This window comes from Gorilla gorilla, chromosome X, assembly GCF_029281585.2.
Source record: "Gorilla gorilla gorilla isolate KB3781 chromosome X, NHGRI_mGorGor1-v2.1_pri, whole genome shotgun sequence".
In the NCBI taxonomy this organism is placed as follows: Eukaryota; Metazoa; Chordata; class Mammalia; order Primates; family Hominidae; genus Gorilla; species Gorilla gorilla.
This window is the reverse complement of record NC_073247.2, coordinates 147,922,394-147,940,390: the sequence shown is the minus strand read 5'-3', so window position 1 is coordinate 147,940,390 and position 17,997 is coordinate 147,922,394. Positions and strand designations below refer to the sequence as shown.

Here is a 17,997-nt window from a genome sequence, read left to right as displayed (position 1 = left end):
ATCTCAATATTTTGTCTTAAAAGTTTATAGCTAATACAAATCCAGTCATACTATATTTTCTGTAGCACAAACTGTTGGTGTAATGTGACTGTTTAGGCACATGTAGATATGTAAATAAAATGCTTTCTCCACTAAAAATGAGGGACTAAAAGATAACATTTAATTTAGCTAAAAGTTTTATTCATAAGTAGTCAATCTTTGGTAATTTGGGGTAAGATTAGGTGAAAATTTGCCACCCATACTTAAAGATGAGGTGGCAGATAAATTTAACCAGGTCTTTTTTTTTTTTTTTTTTAGTTTAATTTACCAGGTCTTAAGGAAGCCACCTCCAAATACCTTTTGAAAAATGTTTAATTAGGCCAGGTGCGGTGTCTCACGCCTGTAATGCCAGCACTTTGGGAGGCTGAGGCAGGTGGATCACTTGAGGTCAAGAGTTCAAGACCAGACTGGCCAACATGGTGAAACCCCGTCTCTACTAAAAATACAAAATTTTCCAGGTGTGGTGGCGCATGTCTGTAATCCCAGCTACTTGGGAGTCCGAGGCAGGAGAATCGCTTGAACCTGGGAGGTGGAGGTTGCAGTGAGCCAAGATTGCGCCACTGCACTCCAGCCTGGGTGATAGAGCGAGACTCCATCTCAAAAAAAAAAAATAATAATAATCGTTTAAGCAATAAATATTTCATGTAGAAGATGTTTTTAATCTAATCCCCCATTATCCCAGTGCTCACTGGTAACTTCATATTTTTCTTTGCATTTATTTTTTTTCACAAAACGAAATAACCTGCTTTCCATCTTCTATGTCCAAAATATTTCATATTATTGCTCTTAGTGACTGCCTTAATATGGTCTACATTTCCTTTGGAACATTTGGATGGTATTTTCAATTGTTTTAGTATTATAAACAGTGCAGTAATTAGCAACTTTATACATGCATTTTTATATATTTATGTAATTTTTTTTTCCTAAGGGTAAACCTAGAAGTAGAATTGCTGGAACAAACAGTATGTACTTTTTATGCTCCCCAGGGAAAATATACAAATCTATACTCCCACCAGTTGTGATGAGGTTGCCTGGTTCCAAACATTGGTATTAATCACTTTCTTCCATCTTACCTGGCACCAAATATTATCATTTTCGTCCGTTTCATAGGAAAAATAAAATTAGATTGTTAAACGTGGAAAGGACCTTGGAGATCCAACCCACTCTGATTAATGTCTTATTAAGTTTTTAGTATGGGTGAGAAAATGCTCTTTCTTACGTTCTATTCTAAAACATTAAAATATGGAGTGTCTTACATAATCACCTATAATGGTAAGATCTCTAGCCCTGGCGAAGATGTTTAGATTACTTTTAGAAAGGGTTGAAGATCTTGTAATTTTTTGTGAAAATTATTCTGAAATATAGTATGATTAAAATAGAAACAGCTTATTGCAAACATCAACTTTGGAGAAGCATCTTATTTTCATCTGTAATAGACTATTGCCTTTACAACGACAGTTGTTAATGTTGCTTCCGAAGTAGTGACTTTGTGATAGTTCTGTCCTGTGTCTGTCATCCATTTCACTAAGCATTTCCTGTGTTGTGTGTAATCCCTGTGCTTTCCTAATAAACAATCTCTTTTCTGTGTTCCTGTTCTTATACTGTGTACCTGGTGCATCCTTTTCTTGTCAGATTTCTAACTTAGGGAATTTCATTCTCTGTCCTCATTCAGTTACAGGCGTCACCAATTATGTAATGCGGTATGTCACTGTACCCTTGCGTAAATGTACTAGCGACGAATTGAGGGCTGTTATGTTTCCCATGTCGACAATGAAAATACCTCCTCAAACAAAAGTAGAAGAGTCTCCCTTGGAGAAAGTAGAGACACCTCCCAAGGCAAGTGTGGATGCACCCCACCAGGTGAATGTGGAAGTATTCTGCAACACAAGCATGGAAGCGTCCCCCAAGGCAAGTGTGGGCATGGCCCCTGCGGTGAGCACGGACTCATCCCCTGTGGTGAGCGTGGATATGTCGCCTGTGGTGAGCACATATGATTCTGAGATGAGCATGGACGCATCCCCCGAGTTGAGCATAGAAGCACTCCCGAAGGTGGACCTGGAAACAGTTCCCAAGGTGAGCATAGTAGCATCCCCAGAGGCGAGCCTGGAAGCACCCCCAGAAGTGAGTCTGGAAGCACTGCCAGAGGTGAGCGTGGAAGCAGCCCCAGAGGGGAGCCTGGAAGCACCTCCCAAGGGGAGCGCAGAAGTAGCCCCCAAGGAGAGTGTGAAAGGGTCACCCAAGGAGAGCATGGAGGCATCTCCTGAGGCGATGGTGAAAGCATCCCCCAAGACATCCCTTGAAGCAAGCATGGAAGCATCTCCCAAGGCAAAAGCGAGAGACGCTCCAAAGGTTTGTCAAGTGCCTGTTATTGACAAATTTTCTATTAAAATATGTATATTTTGTTGTATAGTTCATGATAGGTCAGATTTTACAACGTAACCAGCATATTATTTACAATATTCTGCAATATAATTAATAAAATAGGTTAACTCACTTAAACTAGGAATTTAAAATTCTCTGATGTTCATTGTACCACTTTTCCTCCAAAGCTGAAATATTAGTGAGTTTTTATTAGAAGGGAGAAAATGTAAGTTTATATGAACTCTGTTTCTAAACTCTGAAGAAATGTTTTTTGAGAAATGTTTTAAACCCTGAATTAGGATTTGGAAATTGAGTTTGATTTTGAAGGATAATATTTCTTTTAAACCTGTTATTTCTGTGATCTCCTGGAATTGTGTAATGTAAATTGTTAGTCCAGAAGCAAATATCAATGTCCTGATTCTCATACTCTAAAAGAAAATTGCAGTTTAAAGAATTCTAATTGTGTTTTATTCAGAATGTTTTTCTCTTCAAAAAAAAAAAAAAAGCCAGCTGCAGTAAAAGAATTGTTTGTTAGTAATTTACCATACTGTGTTTATCTGTTCAGAAATCAGAAATGGACAAACAGGCCTTAATCCCTATTGCCAAGAAGCGTCTATCATCATACACTGAGTGTTATAAATGGTCATCATCTCCTGCAAATGCTTGTGGTCTGCCGTCTCCCATCAGCACTAAGTAAGCAGCTTATTCGCAGCTGTTCCTGATAGGCGTTTTACTAGAACAAATTCCATGTCAATGTTTGATGAGTGAAATAATATAGTATGCATGGTAACACAAATGTAAAGGGAAAAAAGCCTGTAAAAAGGGATTTACTTTTCAGAAAAATTCCCTGATTATAATGTCATCTCATAATAGCATCTTATATTTTATGAAATTGTACACTGAAAATTAATTAGCAAATGTGTATTACTTTTTCTCAGCAGGCAAATCCAAAAGAACTGCCCTCCATCACCATTACCACTTATTTCAAAACAGTCACCACAGACTTCTTTTCCTTATAAAATAATGCCTATTCAACACACCCTGTCTGTGCAAAGTGCATCAAGTACTGTCAAAAAGAAAAAAGAAACAGTTTCTAAAACCACTAACAGATGTGAGGCTTTGAGCCAAAGGCATATGATCTATGAAGGTAAGTTCTTTCACTAAGAAGTTTATCTTAGCAACACAGAAAATCTTACTGTATTCTGGGAAAGGTTCACTTCATTTTATTCCCCAATTGAGAGAACTTTAGGGAATTATTTTCCTTTTAGAAAGAGAGAATCTAACCAATCTCTGGTACATTGGAATGTATCTTCTCTGTTTGTTTGTCCTTGCCAAAGCTTTCTTCTCACCCCTTTGTTTTGAAAAATCCATTTTTGGAACTGCTTTTAAAAGCATAGGTCTGGCCAAGCATAGTAGCTCACGCCTATAATCCCAGCACTTTGGGAGGCTGAGGTGAGAGGATTGCTTGAGCCAAGGAGTTTGAGACCAGCCCAGGCAACATAGGAGAGAGACCCCTGTTTCTACAAAAAAAAAAAAAAATATATATATATATATATATATATATATACACACACACACACACACACACACACAAAAAATTAGCCCGATGTGGAAAGGGTAGGCTATATATTCGGTTAGGGGGTGTAAGCCATATTATACCATAACCACCTAGCTTAAGGTGGTACACATCTGTAGTCCCAGCTAGTAGGGAGGCTGAGGTAGGAGGATTGCCTGAGACCAGGAGGTGGAGGCTGCAGTGAGCCGTGATAGTGCCTTTACACTCTAGTCTGGATGAGAGAGCGAGACCCCATATCAAAAAAAAAAGCACAGGTCGGATGAGGGGTTTGGTCTAGGTGATTCCTGAGATCCCTTCTAGCTCTGATAGTGATGGTTCTTGGAGAGAGCACATCCACTCGTGGATGAGCAGGTTTTTCCTAAGAGTTAGGTTCGTTTCTATATATAGGCCATAATGTGGTGTCCCTTGATTTGTGTAGTATTCCTGAAAGTGCCATATTGCTATTTTGCCTGTTACATGCATTCTTAATACCCATGGACATTACTTAATTTCAAAAACACACTGGGGAATTTTGCTTTTTTAGGGAATTCCACAGTGAATTTTTTGTAACAGAAACAATCTTTTAATTACAGATTATTCATTCCTGATATGTCTTCTCATTTTCATATGATTTATTTAAAATAAATTAGTAGTTATATAGACCAAAATATCATAATATGCCTCTGTGTACTCACCTTATTTTACTGATAGTCTTGGTTTTGTTATCTACAGTTAGCTACTCTATGATCAACCAAATGTATACACTATTATCAAGGTTTAGCTAAATAGTAATCATATAGTAAAAATGATGCACAGATCTCAAATGTATACCAGATACATATTTGTTTGAGTATTTAAGATATTTGTACCCTTCGTTTGGACCGAGCATAAGCTTGTCTTCCTCTATATTCAGTATTTCTTACTCTTTTCCCATGGGGTCAGTTGATTCAGTTATCTCAAAACCACTAAAACGAAAGTAGAAGTACATTATTTCATTTTGGAACAAGTAGGTGTTAAAAAGAAACAAAATGCTTCTGCTGTTGGGGGTGCAGTTTGAACAAAATCTGTTAGATAATCACCTATAGTTTGCTTGTGATTTATAAATTTTGGACTACGCACATATATATATATTTTAATGTTTTGGATTGTGTTGCACTTCTTTGTTGGAGTGAGAGTTGATTAGCTCTCTTAACTGTTGCACATATTTATTTAAACTAGAGTCTGGTAATAAGAGTACTGCAGGTATTATGAATGCCGAGGCGGCAACAAAAATTTTGACAGAATTGCGCCGCCTTGCTCGTGAACAAAGAGAAAAAGAGGAAGAAGAAAGACAACGGGAAGAAATGCAGCGAAGGTCAGCACAAAGTCTTCCTTCCTATACTATAAATCTTGAGTGGGGCCCAAATTTTTGAAAGTCAAAATTTTACCCTCAAGTTATAAATTCTCAAAGAACAATTGACTTTCTTCAGTGAGGATCAGAAGTGCCTCATTGCCTGCATAGGAAGCATTTCAAGCCCTTGTAAATGGCTAAGGACCCTGGTATGTGGATAAATGGCACAGTCCTTTTTAGCCTCCATACATCATGTGCCATTAAGGTGTGCTAGGAGGATGCACAGAGACCAAACTCACATTCAGGATTTGATCTCTCGGCACCAGAGTGGTATATAAGAACAGATCTGTTCGTGTTCACTAGTGTCAGCCCTTTATTTAAAAGACTTGTAACATCAGGATTTTTAAACCTGAAAATTATACTTACTCATGTTTTACTTTTCCTGTGGTCTTTGTGACACCTGTATCTCATCAGGCCAGTGAGTCATTGCTAGAAGGATTTCCTTTGTGGGCAGCAAATCTCATGTGCAGTTGTGTGCATTCAAATTCTAGCAAAGGTTTCTTGTTCCTCCATCTTGAGGCCTATTTTATGTCGGGCCTTATAATGTAAACCTCTGTCCACTGGCTGCAGGGAATAACAACAGTACTGAATTTGCTTTTAAGTATTTAGTGTTATTTGAAATAATCACACATTTTCCATATGCTTATATGGGCTTGGGAAAAAGAAGGGAATATTATGAATTACAAAAAAAAACTCTAACTCGAAGAATATTGTTCATCGCTTCATATAAACAGAGCTGATTTAGCATTTGAAAGTGCTGAATACTAGGGAACCACCAGACTCTCCTCTAAATTATCTCTGTTATCCCCACGAGAGATTAGGTGTGAGCACATGTAAAGAAGGCCTTTTAGGGGATGTCATGTCTCAAAGACAGTTAAGGAATGAGTTCCTCTCACGTATGTGTGTTTTTTAACAAGCAAAGTAATCTATTACTTGATTGAAATATTTTTCTGCTCCCGAGGGCTAGTTTTTCTCTTTAAAAAGGGGTGGAATTGTGTAATTCCTATATAGTAACAACACAGAAGATGTAGTGACTCTGGTGTAGATATAAATTGTATTACTATACACAGGAAGTTTCACTATAAAAACTCACATACTAGTGTAAGCTAAGTATGATAGCAATCAAGATAAATACTAACAATTATTTAAATACTCTCAGGGTCATTAAGAAATCAAAAGACGTGGCAAAGGAAGCAGTTGGAGGCCAAGCAGAAGACCACTTGAAACTCAAAGATGGGCAGCGACAAAAGGAGACTAAAAAGAAGAAAGGATGGCTGGATCAGGAAGACCAGGAAGCACCACTGCAGGTTTGCTGACTTGACACTTTATCAGGGGATGAGAACCAGATTATAAAGTTCAGATGGAACCCAGAGCAAAAATCTCTGTCTCTGAGAAAGAAGACATGAGCAGATTCTCTGGCTGCATTTTATTTTTTATTTTATTTATTTATTTATTAATTTTGAGATGGAGTTTCACTCTTCTCAGCCAGGCTGGAGTGCAATGGCACAATCTTGGCTCACTGCAACCTCTGCCTCCCAGGTTCAAGCCATTCTCCTGCCTCAGCCTCCCAAGTAGCTGGGATTATAGGCGTCTGACACCACGCTCAGCTCAGTTTTGTATTTTTGGTAGAGATGGGGTTTTACCATGTTGGCCAGGCTGGTCTTGAACTCCTGACCTCAGGTGATCCGCCCGCCTCAGCTTCCCAAAGTGCTGGGATTACAGGTGTAAGCCACTGCGCCCAACCTCTGGCTGCATTTTTATGTTACAATCTCTATTACCCAGTACCACTGCAGGTCATTGTCAGCCACCCTCAGAAAACCATAGAATGTTTTCCTAGTGAAATAAGCAGAAAACAGCAAATTGTAGATTAGTAGTCCTTAATTTGAAATCCAAATTGCTTTAACAGATTCCACATCCTACATTGGTTTCCCCCATCTTGCATTCTGTGGTACCATATACAACTCCATCAACTGGAACTTACACCCCTGTAACAGATAAGATAAACCATACATACTTCTACAAGTTTAAAATCATTAACTGAAGAATGTCTCATCTATCTAAAGTCAAGTCACTGGGTAAATAAATGCCCAAACTAAGCTCAGACTATACTCAGTTTGAATTATTACCATAGCCCAATTTATATTTCCAGTTTTTAGTGTATTATTCACCAGCATTGGTCATATGTTTTATATATGATTGTTTATGCTTGCATTTCTCAGGAGGGTGCCTTCAAGAATCCTCTCAGTGATTTTGAGAAATGTCAGGCTGTTGGCTCCTATTACTGTGTTAATGGATAGCTCCACAGTCACATACTTTGAATTAGGATGGTGTGATGTTCATAACAATGACCCTGTGGTCCTGAATCCTCAGGATAACATTTAGCCTAGCTTTGTGCATTCTAACTAGTGCTTTGAAAATTGACAATCTGCAAATATCATGATATGGGAACCCTCATTCAAAAGGTTACACTCTTTTGTTATACTAGATAACATTTACCATTGAAATTTTTAAACTAGAGTTCTCTGATGTCACTCAGGTATCTTGAGATTGAATGATATTTTTATGCAAATTTCCTAGAAAGGGGACGCCAAAATAAAAGCTCAAGAGGAAGCTGACAAACGCAAGAAAGAACACGAGAGAATTATGTTACAAAATTTACAAGAACGGTTAGAAAGGAAAAAGGTACTCGCTCTCTGTTTGGGGGGCTTGATTCTGTGTTTAAAACAATGTTGGGCACCTGATATCAGCATGTTTTTAAAAATCACAAATCTGATATATGCTAGTTCCTGGTGGTTTTCCCACTCGATTCTCTTCCTTATCCAAGGATCTGACTTCTCCTACATAGAGGGCTGTCCTCTTACTGATCATGCCTCCCTCTCATGGACCCTTGGTGGCCATTGGCCATTACAGTGATGCCTCGCTATATCAAACCTCTGGTAACAAAACTTCTCTGAGCAGAAGGACTCCAGTCATGGTAGGGGTTGGTAGAAGTTAAGACTTTCTTCTAAACTGGCTGGAAATTGCAGCAACTACATGGGGAGAAGCAGAAACTGCAGGCCTCTTTGAGAGGCCAAGGTGCAGGCTATTTTTAAGGTAGGGCCACATGTGAGCTCGTCTGCAGCCCTGGTCCAGGCTGAGTTGCTGCAAGGCCTATCTGGTAGTAGATTGGTCACCTTGAGGGGGCCAGGGAGCTGCAACTCTCCTCACTGCAGGGAAAGAAGTGTGCACAGGAGAGAGAATTCCTGTCCTTCCCTAGAAATATATTTCTCCTCCACCTCCTATCTTCTCTCTTCGTTAACACAAAACAGTGTGGCATCATTGAGGTGTATTATTTTCATTAACATTGGCTTCAGGAATCAGCTGAAGACTAAAGACTAAAATTATGTTAAAAGCTCTAATTGGTTTGCAATAATATACGCTTAGTCTAATGAATTTCTGCATATGCAAAATTAGGAGTGAGATGTTGTCATTTGAATGTTTGTGTTATAAAAAATACAGCAGTCATCATTCAGGGCATTTTATAGCTGAAACTGGGATTGGGATAGGGGACTCAACTGCCACCGTAAGCCTTTTGTTGGTAATATTTGTGGTTTTGGAGCAATCACTGCCATTGTGCACCTCTGTGAAATGGGGATAATCAACTCCTTTAGGACAACTGTTTGGTTTCTAATCTGTTTTCATGTTTGAATTTTTATTTTCCTTTAAATAGAGAATAGAAGAAATTATGAAGCGGACAAGAAAGACAGATGTGAATGCCTCAAAGGTAGTCTTCATACTCCTACCAGCAGTGTATAAGAATGCCTCTTGTTTCACATTATTGCCGAGTTTTTCACTTTACCCAATCTGGTGGTAATGAAATAAAGTATTACATTTGCATTTCCCTGATTATCAACAAGGTTGACCATGTTTTCATATCTTTAGTTAGCTCTCATGTTTCTTTTGTGTGAAATGTTTTTTTTTATCTTTTGCCCAAGACTTTTGGGTTGATTTGTCTCATTGTAGTTCTTTAAATGTTATAGATACTGCTTCTTTTTTGGTTATGTGTTGCAGATACCTTCTCCCAGTTCACAGCTTATCTTTTCTTTTTTTTGTATACAATGTGTAATGATCAAATCAGGATAATTAGCAAATCCATCACCTCAAATGCTGATCATTTCTCTCTTTTTTTTTTTGAGACAGAGTCCCGCTCTGTCACCCAGGTTAGAGTGTAGTGGTGTGATCTCGGCTCACTGCAACCTCCACCTCCTGGGTTCAAGTGATTCTCCTGCCTCAGCCTCCTGAGTAACTGGGATTACAGGCATGCACCACCATGCCTAGCTATTTTTGTATTACTATTAGAGACAGGGTTTCAACATGTTGGCCAGACTGGTCTCGAAATCCTGACCTCAGGTTATCCACCTGCCTTAGCCTCCCAAAGTGCTGGGATTACAGGTGTGAGCCACCATGCCCGGCCAGTTTATCTTTTCTTAATGTTGTCCTCTTCTGGATAGAAGCTTTTTTTTTTTTTTTTTGAGATAAGAGTCTTGCTCTGTCACCCAGGCAGGAACACAGTGGTGCAATCATGGCTCACTGCAACCTCCATCTCCCAAGCTCAAGCAATCCACCCATCTCACCCTTCCAAGTAGCTGAGACTACAGGTGCATGCCACCACACCTGGCTAATTTTTTATTTTTTATTTATTTATTTTTTTGTAGAAACAGGATTTTGCCATGTTGTCTAGGCTGGCCTTGAACTCCTGGGCTCAAGCGATCCACCCGCTTCAGCCTCCCAAAGTGCTGGGATTGCAGGCTTGAGCCACCGCACCCTGCATTCTGATTTTAATGTTCTTGAATTTACCAGCATTTTCTGATGACTAATGAAGTTAGGCACCTTTTCATAAATGCTTAGTGGCCTGTTGGAGATTTGCTTTGGTGAAGTACCTTTTCAAGTCATTTGCCCATTTTCCTATTTTGTCACCTGCCTTTTTCTGATTGAATTGTAGGCATTTTTACCTACACTGGTTAGGAGTCCTTTGGATATATATATTGCAGGTATCTTCTTCCATGCCATAGTTTGCCTCACACTCTCCTAATGTCTATTGATGAACCAGACAGAAGTTCTTCATTTTAACAAGTTCAAATTTATCATTTTTTCCCTTATGGTGAGCGTCTTTGTGGTCTGTTTCATCATTATTTGCTTACCCCAATGTCATGTCTTTTGATGGAGCACATGTATTCAAGGCCTTTTTCCTCCAGATTCTGTGCTTTTTACAATCTATGCTACAAGACTGATATTTTGTCTGTTTGTAATTACCCAGTTGTGGTCATTTGCATTAAATGACATGAGAATTTAGAGTAGAAATGCCATTTCCAAAAAGTGCTGGGAGTCATCATGTCAAAGTTCATTCAACTCATTGGGAGTTTTCCCTCAAGCAGCAACCAAAGGCTGGGTGCGGTGGCTCACACCGGTAATCCCAGCACTTTGGGAGGCCAAGGCAGGAGGATCTCTTGAGCCCAGGAGCTCAAGACCAGCCTGAACAACACAGTGAGACCTTGTCTCTATAAAACAGTTTAAAAATTAGCCAGGTGTGTTGGCACATGCCTATAGTCCCAGCTACTTGGGAGGCTGAGACGGGAGGATCACTCGAGTCCAAAAGTTTGAGGCTGCAGTGAGCTATGATCGTGCCACTGCACTCCATCTTAGGCACCAGAGTGAGGCTTTGTCCTCCCCCCTCCCAAAAAAAAAAAAAAAAAACAGCAGTCAAAAACTTTTTAGCTATTCACTGACTAGTCCCATCCCACCTTAGTTAAGGTTCTGAGCAGGCAGAGAACAAATGCCAACCCAAAGTTATATTCCCTTGGCTCCTGCCCAGGGAAATCTTTCATTCTTGAATGTCTTCCTAGCTAAAAGACGCAGCTACGGGCACCTGTCCCTATCCCCTGTAGATTCTTGGGGCCAGTTAAAAGAGGTTATTTTTTTTACCTTTTCGTTGAAATGACAAAAATTAGCCATCAGTCCAGCTTTGAAGTCAGACTTTGTTGAAATTCTAAACCAGGATGATTGAATATTAGGCATAATCAAGATTTCCTTTTTTAATCGTAGGTCACAGAAACATCCAGCCATGACATATATGAAGAGGCTGAGGCTGACAACGAAGAAAGCGACAAGGACTCATTGAATGAAATGTTACCATCAGGTTAGTCACCATTTAGGAGCTAGACTGCTTAGGTTCATATCCAGGGGCTCCTCTGCTTTTGAGCTGTGTGGCTTTGGGCAGGTCACTTAACCTTTCTGTGCTGAGTTTTTCCCATCTGAAAAAGGGGAAGCTAATGTCCTTTTCCTAGAGTGGATATGAGATTTCAGTGAGGTAAATCCATGTAATGCTAAAAACAGTGTCTCACACATAAACTCTCAATAAATATCAGCTGCTGCTGCTTATTATTTTAAAGATCATGCTAATAGACTGTAGACAGCAGCTCTTTCTCAGTTGAATGTGAGGATTGCCAGCATTTCATAGCTCAGCTCCTCAAGGCATCCATGATTGACCACAGGTGGAATTCCACTTTCCACTTCATTAAGAAAAATTGAAACCATGTCATAATAAGAATGCTTTCTCAAATGTATCATTGACTCCCTTACAAGTAGGAACCACTTTGTAGTAGCAGTAATTGCCATTTGAGAAAACACTATTTGTCCATATTTTTCCTGCCAGTGGATGTTGAACAGGAAAGTCAGGTCCTCTACTAGGTGTTGGGGATGAAGGGGTGAAAAGACATGGCCTCAGCTTGAAGGAGCCATAGCCAGTGGGAAGACAAACATATGAGCAAACCATAATACTGCCACAAGATGATTGGGTTGAAAGAAGTTTGGTGAAAATACAATGAGAACATAGCAGTAAGAGCCCCTCAGTCTGCCTTAGGGCATTGAGGAAAGCCGAAGATAGAAGGTAATATTAGAGGTAAGATGAGGCAGGGCGGTGGCTCACGCCTGTAATCCCAGCACTTTGGGAGGCCGAGGTGGGCGGATCACGAGGTCAGGAAATCGAGACCATCCTGGCTAACACGGTGAAACCCCGTCTCTACTAAAAATACAAAAAATTAGCCAGGTGTGGTGGCGGGCGCCTGTAGTCCCAGCTACTTGGGAAGCTGAGGCAGGAGAATGGCGTGAACCCTGGAGGTGGAGCTTGCAGTGAGTGGAGATCATGCCACTGCACTCCAGCCTGGGCAACAGAGCGAGACTCCGTCTCAAAAAAAAAAAAATTAGAGGTAAGACGAAATGCACAAACAGAATTGTCTAGGTGAGTGATCAGGGGAGGGGCGAAAATCTGGAGCAGTCTTATCTCTGGTCATTATTCTTTCCTAGCAAAGGAAAAAGGACAGATTCCTTAAACATAGCCTCTTGGTGCCTCAAGGGCAGGGTGAGTGTGTGTGCTGAGCAGTGGCCTGGGACATGGCTCGGGAAACTCTGTGACTGCTGGGCCTGCCTCCCAGGAGTACTGCTGCTTGACTCTTCCTGCCTTCAGGCAGGCAGTACCCACTCCCCATCCCATCAGGATCATAGCCTTCACTTTTTCTAGAATTCTTTATTGAAACTCCATATTTAATTGTGTTATTTTTTTTCCTAGCCATTCTAAATGGCACAGGCTCACCTACCAAATTTAAAATGCCGTTCAACAATGCCAAGAAAATGACACACAAGCTGGTATTTCTAGAAGATGGTACCAGCCAGGTCCATAAAGAGCCAAAAACATATTTTAATGGCGATTTGAAAAACTTCAGACAAAAAAGCATGAAAGACACTTCAATACAGGAAGTAGTTTCAAGGTGAGTCACTTAGCCAGCTTATCTAAATAAACTTGGCAGGATTATGATTGACAATCTTAGAATGCTAGATAAATATGATCTCTTGTGCTCTTAGTTTGTACCAAACACCATGTCACATATTTGACTTAACGGAAATAAACTCATCCCCACAACAGCCTTGTTAGGTAAGGATCATCATCCCCATGTATAAAGACAAGGAGACTGAGGGTCAGAGAGGCTAGGGGCTTTATTTGCCCAATATCCTGCTATTAAAGGGCAGAGCCCAAATTCAATTCCAGATACATCTGGCTCCAAACTTTACTTTTGTTCACATTGGTTAATGTTATCTCATAAAGTTGGGCAAGAAGACATTTGTTGAGTGATTGCTATATACCAGGCATTTTATATTACCTATTTCAATTATCATCACAACTGTGAGTGTGACAGTAATATCCTCATTTTATTATTTTTTTTTTATTTTTTTTAAGAGTTGAGGTTTCACCATGTTGGCCAGGCTGGTCTTGAACCTCCTTGGCTCAAGTGATCTGCCCACCTCGGCCTCCCAAAGTGCTGGGATTACAGGCGTAAGCCACCACACCCGGCCATAATATGCTCATTGTCAGTGTAAGGAAACAAGGTCAAAAGTTAGGTCAGGAGAGCAGGAACTGATTCATGGAAAGGAATGCTACATGGGCAATTGCCTGAGAAGACATTCACCTGCAAGGCCCACAGGAACCGGAGTCTGCTGAGAGGTGTGATGATGTGGAAGGAGCATTAGAGCTAGAGGACCTGTACCAGTTCTGTTACTACACCTCACTGGCCGCATCCTTGACCAATCTAAGGGAGGGGCATGGTTTCTGGAGTCCTGCGTGTTAGCTGCTCCTACTCCTGGTGCTTCCGTGGGACCTAGGGCTTTCTGGAATACAGTTTGAAAATCAGTGTGTCCTGTGATCTCTAGGGTTCCTTTCAGTCATCCTGTTCTATGATTCTGAAATGTTTTTTAATTCCAAGGCATTTCTTAGAAGTTAATCAAAGGACAAAGCTTCTTTTAGGCCAGAGCCTTGGTTTGGGAATAATTGGGATTCTAACCAAACTGTCTCTTTCCAGACCATCTTCCAAAAGAATGACCAGTCACACAACGAAAACCAGAAAGGCGGATGAAACCAACACCACCAGCAGATCCTCTGTTAGTATGAATTATGAGCAGCAGCGTATCTGTGACAAGATCACCAACATTGTAAGTCACACAGAACTATCTTTGTCACATTTTTCTCCTGACAGGCACAAACAAAATCTGAAGGATTCCATGACATCTTGCCAAAGTCCTCAGACACCTTTAGACGATAAGAGAAGAAGCAAACCTGTTTCTCCTCATCTGGGTAAGTCCTCATCTCATCTACCTTTTTCTTGAAAGGCAATTGACCCTGAACCTGCTCCCCTCCTTCTAGCCATTCCAGGGCAGTCTTTGCACCATATAGCTTTGGAAGAGAAGGAGAAGACAGTTGTGGGTCTGCAGGAATGATGTGAGAGTCTTCCATTAAGTTGGTTTTGAGAGAGTAGAGAGTAGATGACTTGATTCTAATTTTTATGTCCCACATTTCAGGCCGGATATAAAAAATAAGTTCTGGCCAGGTGCAGTGGCTTACTCCTGTAATCCCAGCACTTTGGGAGGCCAAGGCAGGCAGATCACTTGAGGTCAGGAGTTTGAGACCAGCCTGGCCAACATGGTGAAACCCTGTCTCTACTAAAAATACAAAAATTAGCCGGGTGTGGTAATGCATGCCTGTAATCCCGGCTACTTTGGAGGCTGAGGCAGGAGAATCACTTGAACCCAGGAGGCGGAGGTTGCAGTGAGCCGAGATCCTGCCACTGCACTCTAGCCTGGGTGACAGAACAAGACTCTGTCTCAAAAAAAAAAAAATGATCTTTTCAAGCTTGCATCTCAGACTCCTCTGAGCTCCTGGTCTGCTGGTTGCTTGGCAAGCACACAGACAGTTGCTTAGGGCAGAAGATTAGGGAGGTCTTCAGAATAAGCCTCAACCTGTTTCCAAAACCAGAAGCCTCTTGTTTTTCTTTCCTTGAGAAGTTCTCTTTGAAATTGAGAAGCACCTTGGGCCTGGCTGGGGACTGGGGAAGTGGAGGACATTTATAGGACCAGTGTGTCAGCAACTCCAGAGGGGCTGCTGAGAGTCCTGGGCGTGTGCCCTGAAGGGAGGCCAGGGACAAGTTGCTGTGAGACTAGCATCTTCTCTACTGATCTTTCTTTTACTTTTCCCTCTGGTCAGATATGTAAACCTTACTCAGCCTGGGAGATGAATACATCTTCCACTCTGGATAACTCAACTCCTGGGCCCATCAGTCCTCAAATTTTTCTGCTTCTGACTTGAACATGGTAAAGGAAGTGACACCGAAAAATTGAAAGAAACTGTCAAAAGGCCACTTTGGTGTATATCTCAGATGTTAAAGTCATCTTGTTCTCTTGTGTCTAAGCAAGAGTTCTAAGTAAAGAGGGGTTTTTGTTTTCTTTGGAAAATCATCATTGTCTCTCATTCTTGTGTTGTCCCACCAATGTGTTTGCTGGAGTGAGTGCATCAAGGATGCTTTCCTGAAACTGTAACTGTGGAGTTTCTAGAAGAATCTGATTGCAGAACTAATTCTCTTTCAGTATATATTTGAAATCTTAAAGTAATGCTTTTTCTTTTTCTTTTTTTTTTTTTTTGAAATGGAGTCTTGCCCTGTCGCCCAGGCTGCAGTGCAGTGGCGCAATCTCGGCTCACTGCAACCTCCACCTCCTCATCTCAAGCAATTCTCCTGTCTCAGCCTCCCCAGTAGCTGGAATTACAGGCATGTGCCACCACACCTGGCTAATTGTTTTGTATTTTAGTAGAGATGGGGTTTTACCATGTTCACCAGGCTGGTCTCGAAATCCTGGCCTCAAGAGATCCACCCGTCTTGGCCTCCCAAAGTGTTGGGATTACAGGTGTGAGCCACTGCACCCAGCCAAGTAATGCTTTTTCTGTGTACCAGTGACAATTTTGACAGCTAAAAACTCAGAGTTGATCTTGTAGAGAACATAATAGATTATGCAAGGGCCGCAGGATCTCTCACAAGAGCTGTCAGATTGTTTCTAATATAAAAATACCAAAGGTTGCAAAATCCAGCAAATTGTATTTTACTATGATATATGTATATTTTTAACTCTACCCATCTGTGCCAGTGAGTACACAGGCACTAATAACCTGAAATGCTGGGAGTCCTGTAAAGCCCCATCTTGGAACAGTCAGCACCTTTCATGCTCTTGTCAGTGTTTCCTTTTGAAGGACATATTGGTGTTTATCTACAGAAACATATATTATTTTTATTGTGTACATAAAGGAGTACATGGCTGTTGTCCCGTGGGGTATGTTTAATTCCTCTAAATGTTTAAAGTACTTTTCTGCCTGTACTCTCCAGTTCTGTCGTTGAGTATACACTCAGGCTTGAGATACAACCAAAATTTGCTTGCCTTTCTCTAGCCACTGGCTGCCAGTGAGTTCGCGTGATGGGCACACAGAAATGCACACAGATGTACATACATGTATGTATGCACACACAGTATATGATTCCATAAAATTCAAATGCAGATTAATTCTCCTAATGAGTTTTCAGTGTTGAATCGTAAATAGTCTGAAGCAGGCCAGTGTTCCTTTTGGCTACCAGTCTTGGATTAGTAAAAGGAGGTAATTCTTTCAGATTCCCTGGTTCTTTGCCACTCAGAGTATTGTACTTTTGATATAGAATAGAGAAGGTTACCTTTGGTTTAAAAACTATTTTTATATACTAGCTCTTTCATGTATAAAACAGAGACAATCATCCTAACAAAAGAGTTTCTGTTATTTTTCTGCAGAAATGTCTTGTGTTGAAACACTGTTACAGTTCCATATAAAAGTGTGCTATATAAAATAAACTTTGCAGATAAAACAAGGGTTTTTTCATTATAATACTAAAAAAAGTGTACTGGTGGTGGTATAAAGGCAACACCAATTGTTGGCCGAGCTATGAACACAGGCAGCCAGCAAATTCAATGAACAGGGATCAAATCCCCTGATTTCCCTCTTCATCCAGTTGGTGATTTGGCAGAGTTCCACTTCTGGAATAGAAAGATGTAAGTTTTTTTTGTTTGTTTGTTTGTTTTAGAGACAAGGTCTCACTCTGTGGCCAAGGCTGGAATACAGTGGCACGATCATAGCTCACTGCAGCCTCAAACTCTGAGGTTCATGCAATCCTCCCACCTTAGCCTCCTGAGTAGCTGGGACCACAGTCATGGCACCATACCTGGCTTTTTTTTTTTTTTCTCTTCATCTTCTTTCTTCTTTTTTCTTCTTCTTCTTTCTTCTTCTCTTTTTTTCTTTTTTTTTTTTTAAGAGATAGGGTCTTGCTATGTTGCCCAGGCTGGTCTTGCACTCCTGGCCTCAAGTGATCTTCCTGCCTCAGCCTCCAAAAGTGCTGGGATTACAGGCAAGAGCCACCACACCCAGCCTAGATGTGAGTTTTCAAGCTCTGGTTGTCTTCCTGCAACTATTTCAGTGCTTGTTACTCTTCCCTGTGATGGTTCTGTTGTATAAGTTGAGGCTTATTACTGCAGTATCTTTTGATTTTTTAAAAAAAAATACTTTGTTTTTTCTTTCTTGCCCTGTTTTATGGTGCTGATCTTGCTTTTTTTTAATCCTAATAAAAATCATATAACCTAAAAGTAACCATTTTAAAGTGTATATTCACAAGGCTGTGCAGCTATCCCCATTGTCTAGTTCTGGAACATTTTCATCACCCTGAAAAGAAAATCTGTGTCCTTTAAGCAGTCACTCCCCTTTCCCTCCTCCCCTCGCCCCTTT

General features: G+C 40.6%; 1 protein-coding gene across 4 annotated transcripts in view; it reads left to right on the top strand.

Moving 5' to 3' along the window:
- Positions 1 to 17,086, top strand: part of MAP7D3 (MAP7 domain containing 3) — a 34,790-nt gene extending 17,704 nt beyond the window's left edge. Inside the window, exons 8-19 of one of the 4 annotated variants that reach the window (XM_004064923.4) lie at positions 1,712 to 2,388; positions 2,966 to 3,093; positions 3,339 to 3,547; positions 5,174 to 5,309; positions 6,505 to 6,652; positions 7,923 to 8,027; positions 9,055 to 9,108; positions 11,427 to 11,520; positions 12,949 to 13,147; positions 14,234 to 14,312; positions 14,408 to 14,505; positions 15,412 to 17,086. In XM_004064923.4, coding sequence (XP_004064971.1) covers positions 1,712 to 2,388; positions 2,966 to 3,093; positions 3,339 to 3,547; positions 5,174 to 5,309; positions 6,505 to 6,652; positions 7,923 to 8,027; positions 9,055 to 9,108; positions 11,427 to 11,520; positions 12,949 to 13,147; positions 14,234 to 14,312; positions 14,408 to 14,473 — 1,895 coding nt within the window. In that variant the 3' untranslated portion in view covers positions 14,474 to 14,505; positions 15,412 to 17,086. The remainder of the gene's footprint in view (positions 1 to 1,711; positions 2,389 to 2,965; positions 3,094 to 3,338; positions 3,548 to 5,173; positions 5,310 to 6,504; positions 6,653 to 7,922; positions 8,028 to 9,054; positions 9,109 to 11,426; positions 11,521 to 12,948; positions 13,148 to 14,233; positions 14,313 to 14,407; positions 14,506 to 15,411) is intronic. The other 3 variants (XM_019019182.3, XM_019019181.4, XM_055376469.2) reach the window with 3 other exon arrangements.
- The last annotated feature ends 911 nt before the right edge of the window (positions 17,087 to 17,997 follow it).